Below are 18,669 nucleotides of genomic sequence, written 5' to 3'. Positions count from 1 at the left end.
AATCGGGTCCATCATTTTGACTTACCCTGTACAAAAGATTTTTGTTTGCAAAAAAAATGTGGGTGACTGAAAAGTTTGGCCCATTGGACAACTCTGTTATTGGTGTAGTTGGCGAAAAATGGAAGAGAAGGGAAAGTTTTGGAAATATGTGGTTTACTTTTCAATTTAGACTGTAGTTTTCATACTGTACACTGGTAGGAAACCCTCCACCCTAGGGGTTGCTTTTCCTCCCTTTCGATGGTAATTGTAGCCTATCAATCTGCATTTCAGTTTCAGGAGAGGGAGAAACACTCCCAAGGGCATATCAAACAGTGGGGGTGGGGACAGGGCATGTTATCATTTCAACGTGTGTGTTTTCCTAATAGATTTTCATTCTAAGGATGACACTAATTTACACCAATACCAAGTACATAATGACGACATTACTGAGATTGAAGACTTTCAGATATGAGAAAATCATCAATTCAATAAGATCCACTTTGAACTGTAAGCCCAATGCTGATTAGCCTACCTGTGTAAAATGTTAAGACTATTTGTTGCTCACCGTTAGAGTACTACAATGCTAGATGGCATACAGAATTGATAGTTCTTCCGCTCTAGCAAAAACCCTTGAACGAGTGAAATATACTCAAACTCTCGAGCCTTATTAGTACACAAATTTTATGTCATTTGTCTATGATAGTGGGTCCTCAAATATGGATCGTGAAGTAAAAGACAGAAGTGACATTGAAAAATAAGTGAACATAGTCATCATCTCCATTAAAATGCAGTTTTGTATGTGTGAAAATGAAATAGACGATTATGAGCTGAAACTGCGTAGGCTGACATTTTATGTTTCTAGGATTATTGTACATTAATGAATGTTATAACTGCATTTTATTATTTCCCAGAATATGATCCTTTTCGGTAAGTGCACAATGATGTAAAAGTACTTGTTGCACTGTGATAAGATATTTGTAATGGACATTTCCACTATGACATGAAAAATTAAATGACATTAAATCCATTCATTTTACGGATAATGACAAACATGAGATGTGCAAAATATCTCGGCGATATTTGTTCCGGTTCTCGAGAAACATGCCTTCAAACACTGCTGAAAGTCACCTCCTACGTCACTGATTTGAAAACGTCCTCTGTTTGGCCTGACGTCATCACTTAGAAATGTGTGCAGGCAGGGCTTCTGCTCGTCCCGTCAACTTAGCATGAACCGTGAAAGCGAAAGTAAAGTCTTCTAACTTCCAGTGCAAAAATGTGTGCTCCGTTTCTTGGAGATGAATTATGTCCTAAAAGTATAGCAGTATTTACTATAATTCACCAACTCGGTATGGGGTTTTCTCATTAGGCTGACAAAGCAAAAATTGTAACAGTCAATGGCTGAACACGTGAACAGCCTTGTTCATTGCGAATACATAGGTTGGTTCTGACTGGCAAGAACTTATTGTTATAGGAATGCCTTTTCCAGAATTACAATTAATTTCGTCATAATATTGTCTTTGCAAATTTTAAAATATAATACTCTACTATTTCTCATTTCAAAGTTATGTATGATAACATTTTTCAATATTATTTTTTTTCATATTTTTTTACAAACTGTTAAATAATTTTGATGTATTCTACCATATGTAATTACTAGAAATGTTAAAACCTTGTAATAGTGTGTTGATATATGTAATTGTAAATGAATTGACCTGTTCAACATCATGTACATTATGATCTAATGAACGGAAAATAAATGAATGAATGAATGAACGAACGTTTAGAACACTGTGGTTTACACGCCAATTTCTGCAATATAAGAGGTGATACTGTATAAAAAGGTACGAGGAGTTTTTAAATTTCCTGTAGGATACGACAGTTTTCTTCAATTAAAGGATGGTGGCAGTGGCCACTGAAATTAATAGGACGAAGAAGAAAAAACAATTTCGCACATAAAGAGAGTACTAGTTTCTCCATATTCACCATGAACACAAAAATTAACCTTGTTACTGTGAAGGACTTTTTATTCCAAATGAAGCATCCATCACACTGTAATTGCGTGAGACAACCATTCAAAATATTCAACTCTTCGGGAATGTCACTGATTAAAATCATGTGCAATGGCATGTAAACTTCTTTCCCTAGATGTAAATAAGTTTTCGAACATTACCATTGCATTGGTATGGATTGCAACTTTGCATATTTTTCTATTCCAAGAGGCCCTTTCATGCTAAATTTCAAATGAAACAAAATATGAGAGGTTGGAAAGTGTTTCTTCGTTGGTTGATTTCAGATGGAATGAGCCATGTAAAAAGGAAATTAAGATGATGTCAAAACTGTGTACATATTTAATTAAAAACTTACGATACAACAGGGTAATTAACCCTTTTCTTTCATTAGTAGGTAAGAAAATATTATCCTATCCAGCACATGGTAGAAAAATATATATGAATCTACCACTATCTCATTCTCATATTGATACACAAATCACTTCAAAATCTACCGGGTGATCTGTTTGACATGTCAGAAAAGTAAACCGTTATCTACAAGAGGTTAATGTAGATATCTGCGAGCAGTTTGTTGTAATAGAAGCAGAAAGGATGTAAGTTTTGAGTGAGTGGAGGTTTACAGACTTCAGCCACATGGCGGCGCTAATGTGCATGGTAACAAAGGTGGTGGTCATGTCACAACAGCATACACAGTGTGTCATATGGTATGCAAAATTTTTGATTATTCCATGCATGCTACTGCCACCATGCAGCTGAAGACTGTAAACCTCCACTCAGTCGAAACTTACATCCTATCTGCTTCTATTAAAACTCACAGATATCTACATTAACCTCTTGTAGATAATGGTTTACTTTTCTGACATCTCAAACGGATCACCTGGTAAATCATATTCATGATTAAACAACACTGTGCTAATTTTTGTTTACAATATATTTGTACAGCACACTTCTCTTCTTTAGTTTTTTCAAATTCAAATTATTTTTAAATAAACCAAGAAAAGTCATGACAATGGATTTCCATGTAAGCAGACTGTACAATTCATATAGAAAATATACAATAAGTATTAAGTCCCTTCAGAATCATGAAACAACGGAAACATGTATGTGTCACTTTATACAGTGTCTGTTCTGGCTGTATATAACTATCACGACTCGGAGACAGCACCATTCAAATCATGTACCAAAGGTTCGATGTGATCCTGGAGAGACAACATGTGACCCGTGTTGCAATCACTACTGCCAATCATACTGATCACTAACGGCAACCGATTTATATGCACCACCTGCGAATAAAATGGAAATAGTATAATAAAACAATATCTTAGATGAAAATAAATAGCATTGATTAATGAACACAGTTACACATATTTATCAAATTAGTAGTTACAGGGAGAAATAGTGATAAAGAAAAAAGGGAGGGCACAAGGTGCATTTTTTTTTTTATTTATTTATTTAACCTTTAGCGAATTGAGCCCCGCGTGTGTGTGTGTGTGTCTTGCCTCTCCAGACAAGGAATTTCCAGAGCATGCACGTCTCAAACTGGCCACAAATGATATACAAAAAAATCTTAACTTGAGAACTAATTGTCATAGATATATTAAATTGGTTTTGTTTTCTTTCAAATGACAGTGTCTTTCGGGGAGGTAAAATTTATACATTGTATTTGGTCTAGGAATTAATTCATGCGGTTGTTACGCACACATTGAAGCTGTAGTTCAAACACAAAATACATAAATACCTTAAGAAAAATATTGTCCATCGCGAGCCACAACTTTCGCCCATCTGTCTGGCAAGTTACGGATTCTGTGGCGAAAGAAGTCCTCATCCTTTGAAGCGATCCAGTCAGAGACCCATTTTTCGATATCTTCTGAAGAAGTGAACCGCTGTCCAATCAAATCGTTATTCATGCAATCGAACAAGTAGTAGTCCAAAGGAGCAACGTCTGGTGAATATGGCGGGTGGCGTAAAACTTCCCATCCGACATTTTCTAAATAGGTTTTGACCGGTTTTGCGACATATGGGCGAGCGTTATCATGTTGAAAAATAAGTTCATCATGTCTGTTCTCCCATTCTGGTCGTTTCCTGGCCAGAGCTTGCTTCAAACGCATTAATTGTCGTCGATAACGTTCTCCATTAATAGTTTCACCTGGTTGCAGCAGCTCATAGTACACCACACCTTTCATATCCCACCATATGCACAGCATAACCTTTGCCCAGTGAATATCTCGTTTCGGTTGTGATGGACCTGGTTCACCTGGCTTCACCCAGGCCTTTTTTCGTTTCGGGTTCTCGTAATGGATCCACTTCTCATCGCCAGTAACAATGCGATGCAAAAACCCCTTTCTTTTCTGTCTTTGAAGCAGCAATTCGCAAATGGTTTTTCGTCTTTCAACGTCTCTGTCTTTCAATTCATGTGGAACCCAATGTGACATCTTTTGAATCATTCCCATGGCTTTGAGGCATTTGGAAACTGTTGTTTGATCAACACCTAATGCTTCTGCAAGTTCTTCCTGCATTTGACATGAATCCTGATCGAGCAATGCTCTCAATTCTTAGTCTTCAAATTTTTTTGGCTGTCCAGGTCGCTCTTGCTCTTCAAGGCCGAAATCACCACTTCTAAACCGTGCAAACCACTTCTGACACGTTCGCTCAGCTAGTGCATGGTCACTATACACTTCCACCAAAATACGATGACTTTCAGTAGCACTTTTCTGCATGTTAAAGTAATGAAGCAGAACACCCCGTAAAAACACTTTATCTCGCACGAACTACGCCATGTTCAGTTGACTACAAAATGCTGTTGTTGACGCGTCAATCAACTGCCCTATACTACGAACGATGCACGCTGACAGGAGTTTTCAACGCATGTGTGGCTACACGGAACTGTGGGACGATACGCTTGTTACGCCATCTCTTGTCCAGGCGCAGGAATTAATTCCTAGACCAAATACCTCCCAATAATGAAAGTTAAAAGATGTTGTTTTTTTTTTAATTGTATTCGGCATGCCCCTGTGGCCACCACAATAGACCAAAGTGGATGAAAAAAAATGTAGTATGTAGCAGTGGTACATAGGGTGACCAGACGTCCTCTTTTATCCAGACATGTCCTCCTTTTTAGGTGTCTATCCGGCATCCGGGCGGATTTTTTAGAAATTGGTAAATGTCCTCTTTTTTTTTGGAAAGAATATAGCATCGACCGTAGCAAATGTTCTGCATACAGAATGTTTCCACACATAATGATATTCATATCACTTGGGGCACTTTAAATATCAGAGCAATGCTCACCTAGCATCTATGAGCTGAACGTGATTACTTTCCCAACTGACTCATTAGTAGGGTTGTGCGGGATCCAGAAAAGTCAGTAAAGAAAACATTCCCTTCCCGATTCCGACTTCGGGAAATGATTTCCAGACATTTCGGGATCCCGAACAGTTCGAAACTTTCAAATGGTCGTTTTTAAAAGTGGTTAATTCTTGATGTTTTCTGCATTATAAGTGTCTTGACACATCTCGAAAATTGTTAGCTATTATTTCAGAAATTTAAAAATAGGGAAATGACGTAAAATTCGCGATTTCCACAGCGCCGGAAAATTTTTATCATTTCCCGGTCGGGAAATTGCGGATTTTACCCATCCCGAACGTCGAGATTTAAAAAAAAATCACCGTTCCAACCAAAAAAAGTTCTGTCCCGCACACCCCTAGTCATGAGTATGTATTACCCTAACTCGTTGCTTCGCAATCTGAGACTTGTGAAACACATGTAATTTGAGCAGTTCCTTTTTGATTGACTGATATGGTTTATTTTAATTCGCTTTTCTGCCACTTTTGGCTAATCCCGAAGATGAGTGATGATTTTGATGAAGGGACACTCTCAAAGAACACCCATGCCCAGGCTGGGATTCGAACCCGGGACCTATGGCGTTGTGGCGCGGTGTTAACCACTCCACCACAGAGGTCGATCAGTTCATTTTCGAGTCATACATATGCGATACAGAAACGCGTAATGAGAATTTTGATTATTAATTCATATTTACTTTTATGAAATAATGAAGCGAAAGTGTAAATTCATCAATGATCTTGAAAGAAAATATCCAGCTTTTGAAGGATGGAAGAAACGAATATGAGGTAAAGTGTAAGGTGGCTGTCACCTTTCCCTGCCGTTGAAAGAGTGCTAGAAATGTTTGTGGCATTAACGTCATATTTTTTGACCTAATCTAAACTACGTAAAATTTAAATTCGTTTTTTTGGAAATAAGTTAAAGGGAAGCTTTCTTGCTACATTTGCATTCACTTATGGTGATATTGCATTCTAATATCAAACAATTGTAAAAAAATTAAAATTCTGTCCTTCAAACTACATATATTCTTAGTTATGATTGTAATGTATTAAATAATAGATTAGGAGATTTCTTTCGTTGCTTAAAGGTACGAGGAAATTATTTAAAAAATCATCAGAATTATATGAGAGCAATATCTTGGTAGCTTTTTTCTTATATATTCATTAAATTATGAGTAATGGCAAATTAGTTGCCATTTTTGTGGTGTCCTCTTTTTTATGACTTTGTCCTCCTTTTTCACCATGCTCTGTCCTCCTTTTTACATGTATGTGTCTGGTCACCCTAGTGGTACATTTCTACAACCATGCAAAGTTTTGTTGAAAATATGCTAATTCTTGAGCAGAAAAGTAACAATATATTATACACTTCTCACAAAAAGTTTGGAATATTGTTATATTAGACAATAGACGATAGACACGGCCTTGGAATGCAACAACACATGGTATCTGTCTGGTGGACGCTCTCGTCTTTTCACGGACATATGCCACCGTGTCTATCACCTATTGCCTAACATAATAATATTCAAATCTTATTGTGTTTAATATAACAATATTCCAAACTTTTTGTGAGGAGTGTGTGTATATATATATATATATATGATGGGTGCCAGAAGGGTGGATAAACATAAATGAAGAAGGAGACAGTAAACACTTACCACATTAAAAGAAAAAGCTTGATATTTCGCGACCCAGGTCGCATTTTCAACAGAGAAGAAAGAGATCGTGGTTACAAGGAGTAGAGGCACAGGCCGTCACTATATCAAACGTTTTATTTTAATGTGGTAAGTGTTTACTGTCTCCTTCACTGTAGTAGCATTGTTGCCAGATTACACAAAAAGTTTCAGAAATTTTGCTTCTATCATCAGCCTAATGGATGTTGAATGGGCCAAATTTGAAGGAAAACATGAAAAAAGACCAGTGTTTGAGGACATGTAATATGTCCGTCCCCAATTTTGAGGGGTTAACAGAATATATGCAACGTTTTCAAAAGTCACAATTTTCAGGAAATTTTGAAAATTGATTATTTTCTGCTGGACCTGTAATTGTCCCATGCTGTGGATGTGTTCTTTTATTCTCATTATTACATGTAAAAGGGAAATATACCAGCAAAAAGTAACCAAACTTTTGTTAATAGTAGTGGCAATGGATAGATATGTCTATTTTTAAGATTCGAGTATGTCGTAACTGCATATGTACAAATAAACAAGACAGACATAACAAATATGTGTAGTTTTGGAGAAATGATGCATTAATTTGCTGTCACGTGGTGGTTGGTTATATACTTCCTGCCTGTACATAGTGCAATATATGAGGCACATACCATCAACTAAAGGTTAATGTTCCTTTACCACCCCTATGAATTAAGTTTGATTGAGAATGAAGGATTATTAGCTTCACTTACGATTTAAGTTTTCAAGGGCAGCTCCCAGGTACAGATTTTATACTATTCTAAATACAGCCATTAACTGTATTGTGCTGTAAAGTGTGTTTAAACTCTGTAATGACGGATGGGTCTTTTAGGCCCGGTTTCAATTTTTATACCTGTTTAATTTTTTAATGCTGCAAATGAATGTGTTCTCCTTCCGTGACTTTTCATAAATTTCAAAGGCCCTTCAAATCATTTATCGTAATATTTGGTTATTTATTAAGTTTGGTCAGAAAAATGTATTACTCGCGTTGCTGACGGACGGGTCCTTTAGGCCCGATTTTTATTTTTAAATATATTATTTTTTTCTACTGCAGAAATATCCCGCTTTGTCTCTGTGCCTTTTCAACGATTGTCACAACCTCAACCTTGAAAAGCGTATAACCGGACCCCGTGGCTGAGTGGTTAGCACATCGCACTGTGATGCCAGGGGTCCCGGGTTCGAATCCTGCTCGGGCATGGTTGTTTGTAAATGTCCATTCATCAATTTCATCACTCATCCGCATCTTTGCAAATTAGCCAAGAGGCACAAACTGCGAAGTAAAATAAAACAAATCAATCAATTGAAAAGCGTATACGGTACCATTTGCCTGTTCAGCTTACCCAGGAAAAACAAATATCCTAAGTTGCAGACGGATACTGTGGAAAAGGATTTTCTTTTGTTTGTCGACAATAGTCTGCATAACCTTTGTTGCTTATTTCAGTTTGTTGGTTTCAAAGCACAGGTGCTGCAATTTTCCTGAACTTTCTGAATGAGTCTGCATGCACACATTGTTTGGTGCAGAGCATCTGTGTAGTTAGGATGACAAATTTGTTAGTTCTCACGAGATCTTGTGTATAATTGAAGAAATACAATGGCTCGTGTACCAAACACACGAAGCGTTACTGCGGATGAGCTGCAATGCATAATAATGGAGGAATTGGAAAATTCTGAAGATTCCGATTCGATTCTCTCAAGTGACGATGGAGAAGGAGATGTTACAGAGGACCGGGAGCAAGCAGAAAGGAATATGGACGACGAGGAAGAAACATTACTCCGTTGCTAACCTAATGGGGCGACTCAAAGCATGCAACTTCATCAAAGATAGAAAAAGTGAATCTCCTGCATCGACATTTCTTCTCTTCTTTCAAGAACCACTTCAGAAGATTTGCTCGTGGACCAATAAGGAAGGCCGTTTAGTGTATGTCGACCAGTGGAAGGAACTGACAACAGAAGAAAGGCAATAACTCGAGTAATGCATTTTGACAACGCTGAGAATAGAAGAAAGCATACGTCTCCAGATAAGCTTGAACCTATAAGAGATGTGTTCAAGACTTGGACTGTTTACCTCCGAGAAGCGTACATTCCTGGTTGCAGCATGACTGTAGACAAACAACTGGTCACTTTTAGAGGGCAATGCCCTTTTAGACAGTACATGCCGTCGAAACCTGGTAAATACGGAATCAAGCTGTGGCTGATTTGTGATTCTCAAACAGATTATGTTTGGAAGGCTCAAATCTACAAGGGAAAGGAAGCTGGAGATAATAGGGAGAAAAATCAAGGAGAGAGAGTAGTGAAGGAAATCGAAGGCAGTGGAAAAAACATCACATGCGATAATTTCTTCACCAGTGTATCTCTTGCAAGGAATCTACTTGCCAAGAAACTTACTCTGGTCGGCACGATGCGAAAGAACAAAGTTTACTGCCACAAAATAGCGAGTGTGTTGCTTCACTTTGTTTGAGTTACAAGATGATCATGATACAATAATATTGCCCCAAGAAGAACAAATTGGTGATTCTACTTTCTACGTTGCATGAACAGCCGAAAATCGACGCTTCCACAGCACAGCTAAAGCCTGATGTTATAATTACGTATAATAAAACAAAATTTGGTGTTGACAAATTGGACCAAATGGTGCGAAACTAGAACGAAAAACTTGGGAGATGGCCAATGGTTATATTTCGTGACATGATTGACATAAGTGCACTAAATGCATTTGTTTTGTACCAAGGTGTGAAGTTCATTTTCACACGTTTTCGGCGTTGTCTAGCTCCTCACGGAGGTATCTCTCGGCAAAGTGGAAGGGGAACTTTCGTCTCTATTTCATGGGAGGTATCTGTGGTTTTCGTTTGTACTATACCTTTAGAATCACCCTGTATAGTAGCAACTAAATAGTGAGAAATATAATTAACAACAAAAATATAAGCTATAATGTTGATTTTGTATCCTAAAATCCTCATATTTACCTGATAGGATGAATACATGCATATCATTGTCTTGTTTTTTCCCAAACCCAGCTTGCCTGCTTGATCAGTTGCCATAGCAAAGGTTGAAAGAAAGCTTGGTCGCATTGCTAGCTCTGGAACTTCATCAGTTGTTGCTGCAATACATTAATTTTATATATTTTTTTTTTCACATTTTACATTATGTTACTTTAGATAAATCACAATGGTGGTTATGGTAAAGAAGTCTAAATGAAATCATTATAACAACATAATCTGAATCTTTGAAGGAAACTGAATATAGAAATTCATATAATATTAAAATAGCACATTACACAATTCTAGGAAACCATTTTTCAATATAAAAAAAATCAAGAATGATAACTGATTGTCTACAAAACTAATTGATTTCAAAATGTTGAAAATTGTTCAAAATTAACATTTTCATTATATACAGCACTGGTTCCAAAAGTGTGCGCTGCAGCTAGCTTACAGGGGTGCCACGAAATGTTCCAATATTTTCACTCAAATGATATGATTGTTCCAAATATGTGCTTATTTAGTAGTTTTCACACATAAAATGTTTCTGAATTTGAAGCATGTGTTTATTTTTTAACTTACCTGTAAGGCAAGCTAACTACCCACACTAACTGAGCGTTGCAAGTGTTAAAAAGGCCTACATTCTGACCTGGGCACTGTGGGCAAATCTTGAAACACTAAGGGCACTTTGAAACGAAAAAGTTTGGGAATCCCTGGCATACAGTGTTGTTAGTGATAAACAATACATCATTAGTACATAATTTTGTGAATAACTTTTGGTGAAAGCAGTCATATATGTAGGAATTGATGGTACAACATAGTTATTGTTATAAAATAATTACAAACATAAGAAGAAATAAAAATCTGTATGTTTGGTTTTCCTTTGAATGTCTGAATTTTGATTTTCTTTTTATTGATCCCTACAACTCTAAAGCCTTAAGTAAAAAGCAGCCAAATAAAGGTTCTCCACATGAATGAGTGCACTGTGTTGTTTTGAGACTATCAAATAATATCATATTTGGTTTGTAAATATTGTCCTTCAACCACTGGGTTAAATTACCCACATATTAAAACATATACATGATTAAGAAAAAAAAAAAGGTAAAGTGTTCCCCTGTGCATAGCACCACACCATGAAGGCGTATAGGGGGTGTGGGGGTAACGCCCCACACTTTCTTGATCCGGTCGTGAGTGGGGGTGATGTGATCAGCATCACGCCCCTGACCGCCTTTACCCCCCAGGGTTTCCCCCAGGTACCCATGTTATTCGACGCTGGGTGGGCGCCGGGGCCGCTTCCATCGTTAGAAAAGTTCCCGGATTTGAACCGGCCGGGGATCGAACCCGGGACCTTTAGCATGGTAGTCAGACGCGTTACCAACTGAGCCACCGCGGCCACATTAAGAAATAGTTTTGAATTTTTTTCATCGACATCCAAAATTGACATGTGTGCCTGCCAACAATCATGAACATTGGCGTAACCTAGGGGGATGCATTTTCGTTTCTTGACGAAAAAATGAAATGTGAAAAAACACATTGTAGTGTTAATTTTTCATGTTTTTGAAAGGTGTTAGATGCATTTTGTGACCATGTTTTGTCATGAAATAATGCGAAATGAACTGCAAAAAGCGAAATTAACTCTTAAACACGAAATTTAGGGTTTATTCACAGACGTGACACCGTCTGAGGTCTGAATTATCCTGAAAGTTATGCAATTCCCGTAAAATTGATTATTCCTGCTATTAATATTGGAGAAGCAAAAATGGACTCCTTTACACAGAAATAAACTTAATACTCTGATAACTACATAAATGTGCTATTAGACGTGAAATGTTAATTCAGTGGAATAAGTGTAGTTTTTAAATCAAATTTAGGATTATATTCACAATTTTAAAACCAAAATGCCTTTTTTTTTATATATCTCTTCATCCAATTTTTCACCGCTATAACACCGATATTTTATTATATTTACCGCTTTTGAACCTGAAATTGACTCAGTTTTTGTACCGAAATTTTGCTTCTTTATTTACCAAAAATATGTGGCTCTAGCGTAACCACATAAAAATGGACTTTCATGGATTTGTACATTGTTTCTTATCGTGTGTCAATTTTCTACCCCTTTATGACGATTCAGGATTAGATGAAATTGTTGAAGGGACATTCACAAAGAGAGGCCAGTGCCCAGTTTGGGATTTCCACCTGGAATTTTCAATGACAAGAGAGTGAGTCAACAGATTTAGTGAAATGGACGTCACAAAATAACACCCATTAATGCTAATGCCATTCTGAAGTACAGCTGATGTACAACAATCAAAAAGACATTAGGTTGGTTCCATGTCAAAACAAGTAGATGTTGACCTTTGGTACTGAATTTTTTTATGAAACTCTGTGGATCCTACTTATATAAAATCTGCAAGGGTTTCTAATAAAAAATCAATTTTGTCATCATCATCCTTTGCAGTTTCCTGCCTCTGGCAGGGTCAGCATAGAAGTGAAGCCTCTCCATCTTTTCCTGGTCTTCCACCACTCCTCTCTTTCCACGGTGTTCCAATCTTGTCCTCTTCTCCTAACACTCTCCACTATCTACTCTCTCCACCAACATCTTGGTCTCCCCCTTGGCCTTATTCCCACTCCTTGTGCACTGTAAGCTCTTACTGGTAGTATTTCTGCATCCATCCTCTTCATGTATCTGAACAACCTCATCTGTGCCTGATCTATTCTCTCCTGGAGCTTCACCACACCTACTGTCTGTCGGATCTCCTCATTCCTTATTTTATCACTTCTAGTCTTCCCCAATATACTCCTTAAAAATTTCATCTCCATTGCCTGCATCTTTCTTTTGTCTTTCTCTGTCATTGTCCAAGTCTCTGCTCCATAAATAACTATTGGCACATAGTATGTGTTGTATATTACCTTCTTGCATTTTATAGGTACATCCCTGTTCCATTTCAATCTTCGAACACTTGATATAGTTCACCACCCATTTGTCCTCTTCTGTTTATTTCCCCATCTACTCTTCCACTTCTCTCAATTTTGTCAGACTTCTACTAATTATTAAAAAAAAAACCCAACCATAGTGTTTTCAAATACATACTGTACAGAAAGGTGAGAGTACACATGATCTTGTCCAAACTGGATTTCAATTATTTTATAACCATGTGTTCAAAGTATGAAAAAATTTACAATTGATTTTGATCATTTCTTGATGTTTTGAACCCCCATAAAGTCTCCATCACCCTACAAAATATGGTACAAAATAACTTTGAAAATTACATGTACTGTGCCCAATGTACTCACACTCTTGAGTAGAGAATAACAGTGGAAATCTAATTTCACGTTCATGGATTTTATATTTTCTAGTATTACACATTCAATCTCCATGACATCTAGAGGATTTTACATTTTCCAATATTACACATACAATCTGCATGATATCTAGTGACTATCTGCATACTTTACTTCTTTATTCATACTGAATTGTTCCGATTTCTCGTCTCTGATTCCCTCATGCTCCTGCTTTGTTTTAGAACTAATGGCTACGTATAATATGAGGCAAAACTGGAACCCTCTTGGGCATGTTTAACACAAGAAACCCCTTATATGGAAAATATCATCACCAAATTTAGTAGGATGTGGAGAGTTCAAAATATTTGGAAATGAGCAACATTCAACTTTGAATACTGAACTCTTGAGAAACATGTTGCCAGTGATGTTTGACATGTGTATTACTTTTTCCACATCATCTCACGACACTGAAATACAGGTAAGGCAATAAAGGTAAAGGTACCCCTGTGCATCTGCACACATGCCACGAAGGCATATGGGGTGATGTGATCAGCATCATGCCCAGCCTCCTTTACCCCCCACCTCCTGGTACCCATTTACGAGGCTGGGTGGACCTCAGAGTCATGGAGAAACAGAGAAATGACTGGAAAAATTTTTGGTCCAGATCACCTGCCCCGGGATTCGAACTTGGGTGTTCTGCATGGTAGCCAAATGCTCAACCAACAGATGATGTGCGTTATTGAATCGTTTACCTTCAAAACAACTTCCATATTTTTACTTTGATTCATTCCAAACATATATGCATCTGAAAACACAGAGTTTAGTAAAATTCTTAAAAATAGCACAAAAATCCGAGAACAAGGTTGAACACCTGCTTTATTTGAAATGGAATGACTCAACATAGATATTAAGTTTTCAACTAAAGTACCAAGGATGCATGTAACAGAGCACTACACTAAATAGCCAAAAGTCATTGGACACCCCTGTGCTACAAGTGAGCTTGCCCAGTATGATGTCAACAAACATGACTAATGTTGTATAAGTAAAGGCAGGAATGCAAGAACACACTAGATGCCTTTGCTGTCACAATGAGTGATACAGTCCAGGTATTAGTGCATGGCTACTAGGTTTGGCCGTCACGGCCAGAAGAAGAGAAATCATAAGCATGTGTATAGCTTTTCTGTATTGTGCTTCAGTGTTCATGATTATTTCGGACACACGTCCAGTTTACAATGAAATATGTTGTTTGTTCACCGTCTGGTTTTTATCTTGTGTAACTAGTATTAACCTGCATTACCTTGTCCCTCACTCGAACCTATCAATGAGTAAATTGAGTTACATGCTTTCGAATGAGACATGTTCCTCAGGGCCCATACCTTTCATCACAGAGTTTTCTCCGCAATTAAATGTGCCCTGGTCCACTGTTAGTAATGTCACCATCAAGTGAAAATGTCATGGAAGCACTGAACCCAATCATCACTCTGGTAGGCCCACGGCATTACCTGATCGTGACCTGCAAACTCCGAAGCATGTTGTGCAAACCAATCATCAGACAGCCTTATCAACAATTAAATATTTCTATCCCAGCTCAGGTACAGAGTCAAGTGATAGAATTACCTGCCAGGAGGTGATAGAACTTGGATTTCATGGTCACGCTGCTGCTACGAAGCCATTTATCATGCACACCAATGCCTGCTGTCATTTGAAGTGGTGCAAACTCCATAATTGGACTATGGGGCAGTGGAAGAAGGTCTTATGTAACGATTACTCACTGCACATGATCTGGCAGTCTGATGGACAAGTGGGTGTCTGGCAGATACCTGGCGAATGGCATTTGTCAGTGTGTGTTGCGTTCACAGTGAAATTTGATGACAACAGAGTAATAGTCCGGGGCTATTTTTCTTGGCTTGGAGCTGGGGCCCGTACCCGGGACTTTTTTTTGGAGGAGGAGAGGGGACAGATCTGAAAACGTGGAACAAAGAGAAGATCCAAAATGCATTAGATTGATTGAATTAGGTTATTCTAAATCATTTTTCTGGAATTTTTAGCTAATGGCGACGATTAGGATGAGTGATAAGATGCAATTGATTAAGGAACATTCACAAAGAACACCCATGCCCAGGTTGGGATTCGAACCTGGGACCCATGGCATCATAGCATGCTGTGCTAACCACACCACCACGGTGGTCGGCAAATTGCTGTTGGAGTATTAGATGTGACCACCAATGTTATGGTAGTATTGCACCTAGAGCTAAGCATACACCCAAAGGTAGAAGTAACAGCAGGTGAGTTGTCCATTCATATTTTCATCAGTCTGTTTTTACAGTGTAATGATTGTGGATTGAAATAAAAATGCCACTAAGCAGATGTCAACAACTGCTTTGTATCAACAGAATTCCATCCCTTAAAACAACACAAGATATAGAGTAAAAAAAAAGAATGAAAATAGTTATGGACAATTTGCCACTTCTCTCTGCCGTTGGCTGTACAAATGTAGATTTGCAATGTTATGATCCAAAGTAATGGGAAAAAAACGCTCATCAACTATTCACCATGCTACAGGAAGAATGGAAACAAATTCCACCAGTAGTTTACCAGAACTTACTTACTTACTTTGCCTACCCTAAAAGGTAAATGCTGTAATGACAGGAAAGGGAGGTTCAACAATCTATTAATTACATGACTGGTGCTTTCGGAATCAACAGAAATAGGTGACAAGTGACTTCTGGCTACATACACACGTAGTGTATACGTATTAGAAGTTGCATGAAAATTGTGCATAATGTTACATGTACAGTATGTGCAAAAGTTATGAAGCTTCTCTATTTTCATGGTCTAGTTGGTAGGGTGTCTGACTGCCGTGCATGAGACCCAGGTTCGATTCCCAGGATGGGTGATCTAAGGTCAGAATTTTTCCGGCTATGAAGTGACTCTGGAGTTCACCCAGCCACAAATCAATGGCTACCTGGGGGGCAACCCTGGGGAGGGGGGATAAAGCAGCACCTCCAAAAATGGCTGAGATTGAAAATGTGCCTTCATGGTACGGTCCTATATGCACGGGGAACTTTACCATTACCTATTTAGCCCATAATGTTACAAATGTTATTAGACACTTGTAAGTTATTTGTTAGTTCTGTACCAAGCAATCGATAAGTCTTGTTCCCCATGTACAGTGGCCGTGCACCTTTGCTTCACATAATTATGCATTCAACAAGGCTAATCAAAATGAAAAATACTAAAATTTAATTGAGAAAACAAATTATGGTTTGTAACTGAATGAACCAACAACTGTTTTTTTATTAATATAATTATTATATAGAGCATGAAAAATAGATGTTCACATGCAATTTTATGACTGATACCAAGTTCTTACAAAATATGCACATGTTATTTAAAAGGTAAAAGTAAAGTTCTTCCCTGTATTTTGCACCATGCCATGAAGTCGTATAGGGCCCCACACTTTCTTGATCACGGCAGAAAGTGGGGGTGAGGTGATCAGCACCATGCCCCTGGCTGCCTTTACCCCCCAGTTTCCTCCAGGTACCCACTTTATATGATGCTGGGTGGGTGCTCGAGCCGCTTGAACAGGTGGAAGAAATCCCAATTCTCCCCGCAGGAGATGAGATCGTATGGTAGTCAGACACCATAATGACTGAGCCTACCGCAGCTATTATACACACTATTTATGAAAAGTTAAATACTAATTTCAAAAATAACATATTGTGATGTGCGTATAACTCACAGCTAATTAAGAGAATTGTTAAAAATATCAATTGCTTATGTGTGCGAGTACGAAATGTTGATCAAAACAACGTTTCAGAGATCATGACTGCCTCCTTCTTCACGTTAATGCGTATTCCTAGACAACTGACATGCTGTCACGTTAAAAAGGTGTTAGTTGAGGATACAGGTAAAAGGTTATGGTAAAAAACACTTATGGAAAAAATCCTGCATTGTAGCTGTAACCTTCATACTAATAAAACTCAAATCTAAAACCACGCGTTCCCTATTCTAAAAACACTTAAAAGAAGCGTCTTAAATGGCTGTTAGAAGCCACCTGCCCAGTGCTTGGGAGAAGCGATAGTGCAGCGTATGCTCAACACGGAGAAGGAAGCTACCTTCCCCTCCGTAGATTCCCCCTCTTGAAACTGGTGCGTCACCAGTCCAAGGTGAACTCAATTTCCACCTCGGCAGCCCTCTTGACCTCGGATGTACATGGAAACCCATCTTGGCGTTATTATTTACAGCTTTATCCCATTTTTTTGAAAAATGCAATCCATACGTCTTCCAAATTGCCGTCTCTGTTAAGTTTATTCCAATTATTTATTTTTTAACGTGACACCATGTCAGGTGTCTAGGAATACGCCTTAACCTGAAGAAGGAGGCAGTCATGACCTCTGAAACGTTGTTTTGATCGACATTTCGTACTCACACACGTAAGTAATTATCTTTGATCTTTTTAACCTTTCTCTTACTAATTTCAATAAAAGATAAAAATAATAATAATAATGTCAACATTAATCAAATTATAAATGCAAATACATACCTTTCACAACAGGTACTCCATCCCTATCAGTTATTAATACGCAATAAAGTCCATCAATTCTGAAAGCAAATAGAAACAAATTGTAATACAACATGCTATAAAACCTTGGCTGTAAACTTGCATACATGACACAAAACCTTAATCTATAATTACATTGGTCAATATGATTTTTGGCACATACAGTAGAAGTGAAAGTGTGTTTCTAATAGAACATTTCACACTGAATTCAAATATGCAATTGAAATATTTCTATCACCAACATTTTTCCTGTAATGATGCTGTTTTTTTTTTAAAAAAATTGTATGTTGCAACATGCTGCATGACAATAGAGTACTTCTATTTTGCCCAGTGCTCAACTTGGGGGGAGGGGGGGGGTTATGATATCCTTCCGGTTAAGAAAACTTACATACAGGATACACCCCAGCTAGGATAACTTGCATGAGCATCACTCCATATTTCTACCACTTTGAGCACTGTTGCCCCCCCCCCTGAGAAAAATCCTGCCTTGGTCACTTCACCAAATTTGGGTGCAATGTCTGTTTTCAAGGGGTGGTATATATTTTAATTCTGAAATTACCATTAATGTCCATTTGCACCAAAGTCAATTTATGTGCAAGTACTCACAGTACCCCATGAATATAAGGGGGACGAGTCACCTTTCCTCTCCAAGATTGACAGATAAAGGTGGAGTTAACCTTGATGCAGTGTGGTTATTGGCTGCCACCTGCCAGCAAATTATCCCTTCAGAATTTCAAAACTGTAGAAATGTTAAACAAGAAGTGATAAACTCAACTTATGCATATAAAAAAAATGAAAATTTATCAAAGTAATTAGTAAATACTAATTGTAAAC

The 18,669-nt window shown here is 37.8% G+C and overlaps 1 protein-coding gene across 1 annotated transcript in view; it reads right to left on the bottom strand.

The window, feature by feature from the left end:
• Positions 1 to 2,313: 2,313 nt before the first annotated feature.
• Positions 2,314 to 18,669, bottom strand: part of Lamtor3 (Late endosomal/lysosomal adaptor, MAPK and MTOR activator 3) — a 30,641-nt gene continuing 14,285 nt past the window's right edge. Inside the window, exons 3-5 of the mRNA XM_083141993.1 lie at positions 17,818 to 17,876; positions 9,975 to 10,108; positions 2,314 to 3,271 (exon numbers count right to left, since the gene is read on the bottom strand). Of these exons, the coding sequence (XP_082998119.1) occupies positions 3,134 to 3,271; positions 9,975 to 10,108; positions 17,818 to 17,876 (331 nt within the window). The 3' untranslated portion in view covers positions 2,314 to 3,133. The remainder of the gene's footprint in view (positions 3,272 to 9,974; positions 10,109 to 17,817; positions 17,877 to 18,669) is intronic.

Source organism: Lepisma saccharinum, chromosome 20 (assembly GCF_977018435.1).
Source record: "Lepisma saccharinum chromosome 20, izLepSacc3.1, whole genome shotgun sequence".
In the NCBI taxonomy this organism is placed as follows: Eukaryota; Metazoa; Arthropoda; class Insecta; order Zygentoma; family Lepismatidae; genus Lepisma; species Lepisma saccharinum.
Note: the sequence above shows the minus strand (reverse complement) of the source record. Positions and strands in the feature narration are given on the sequence as shown.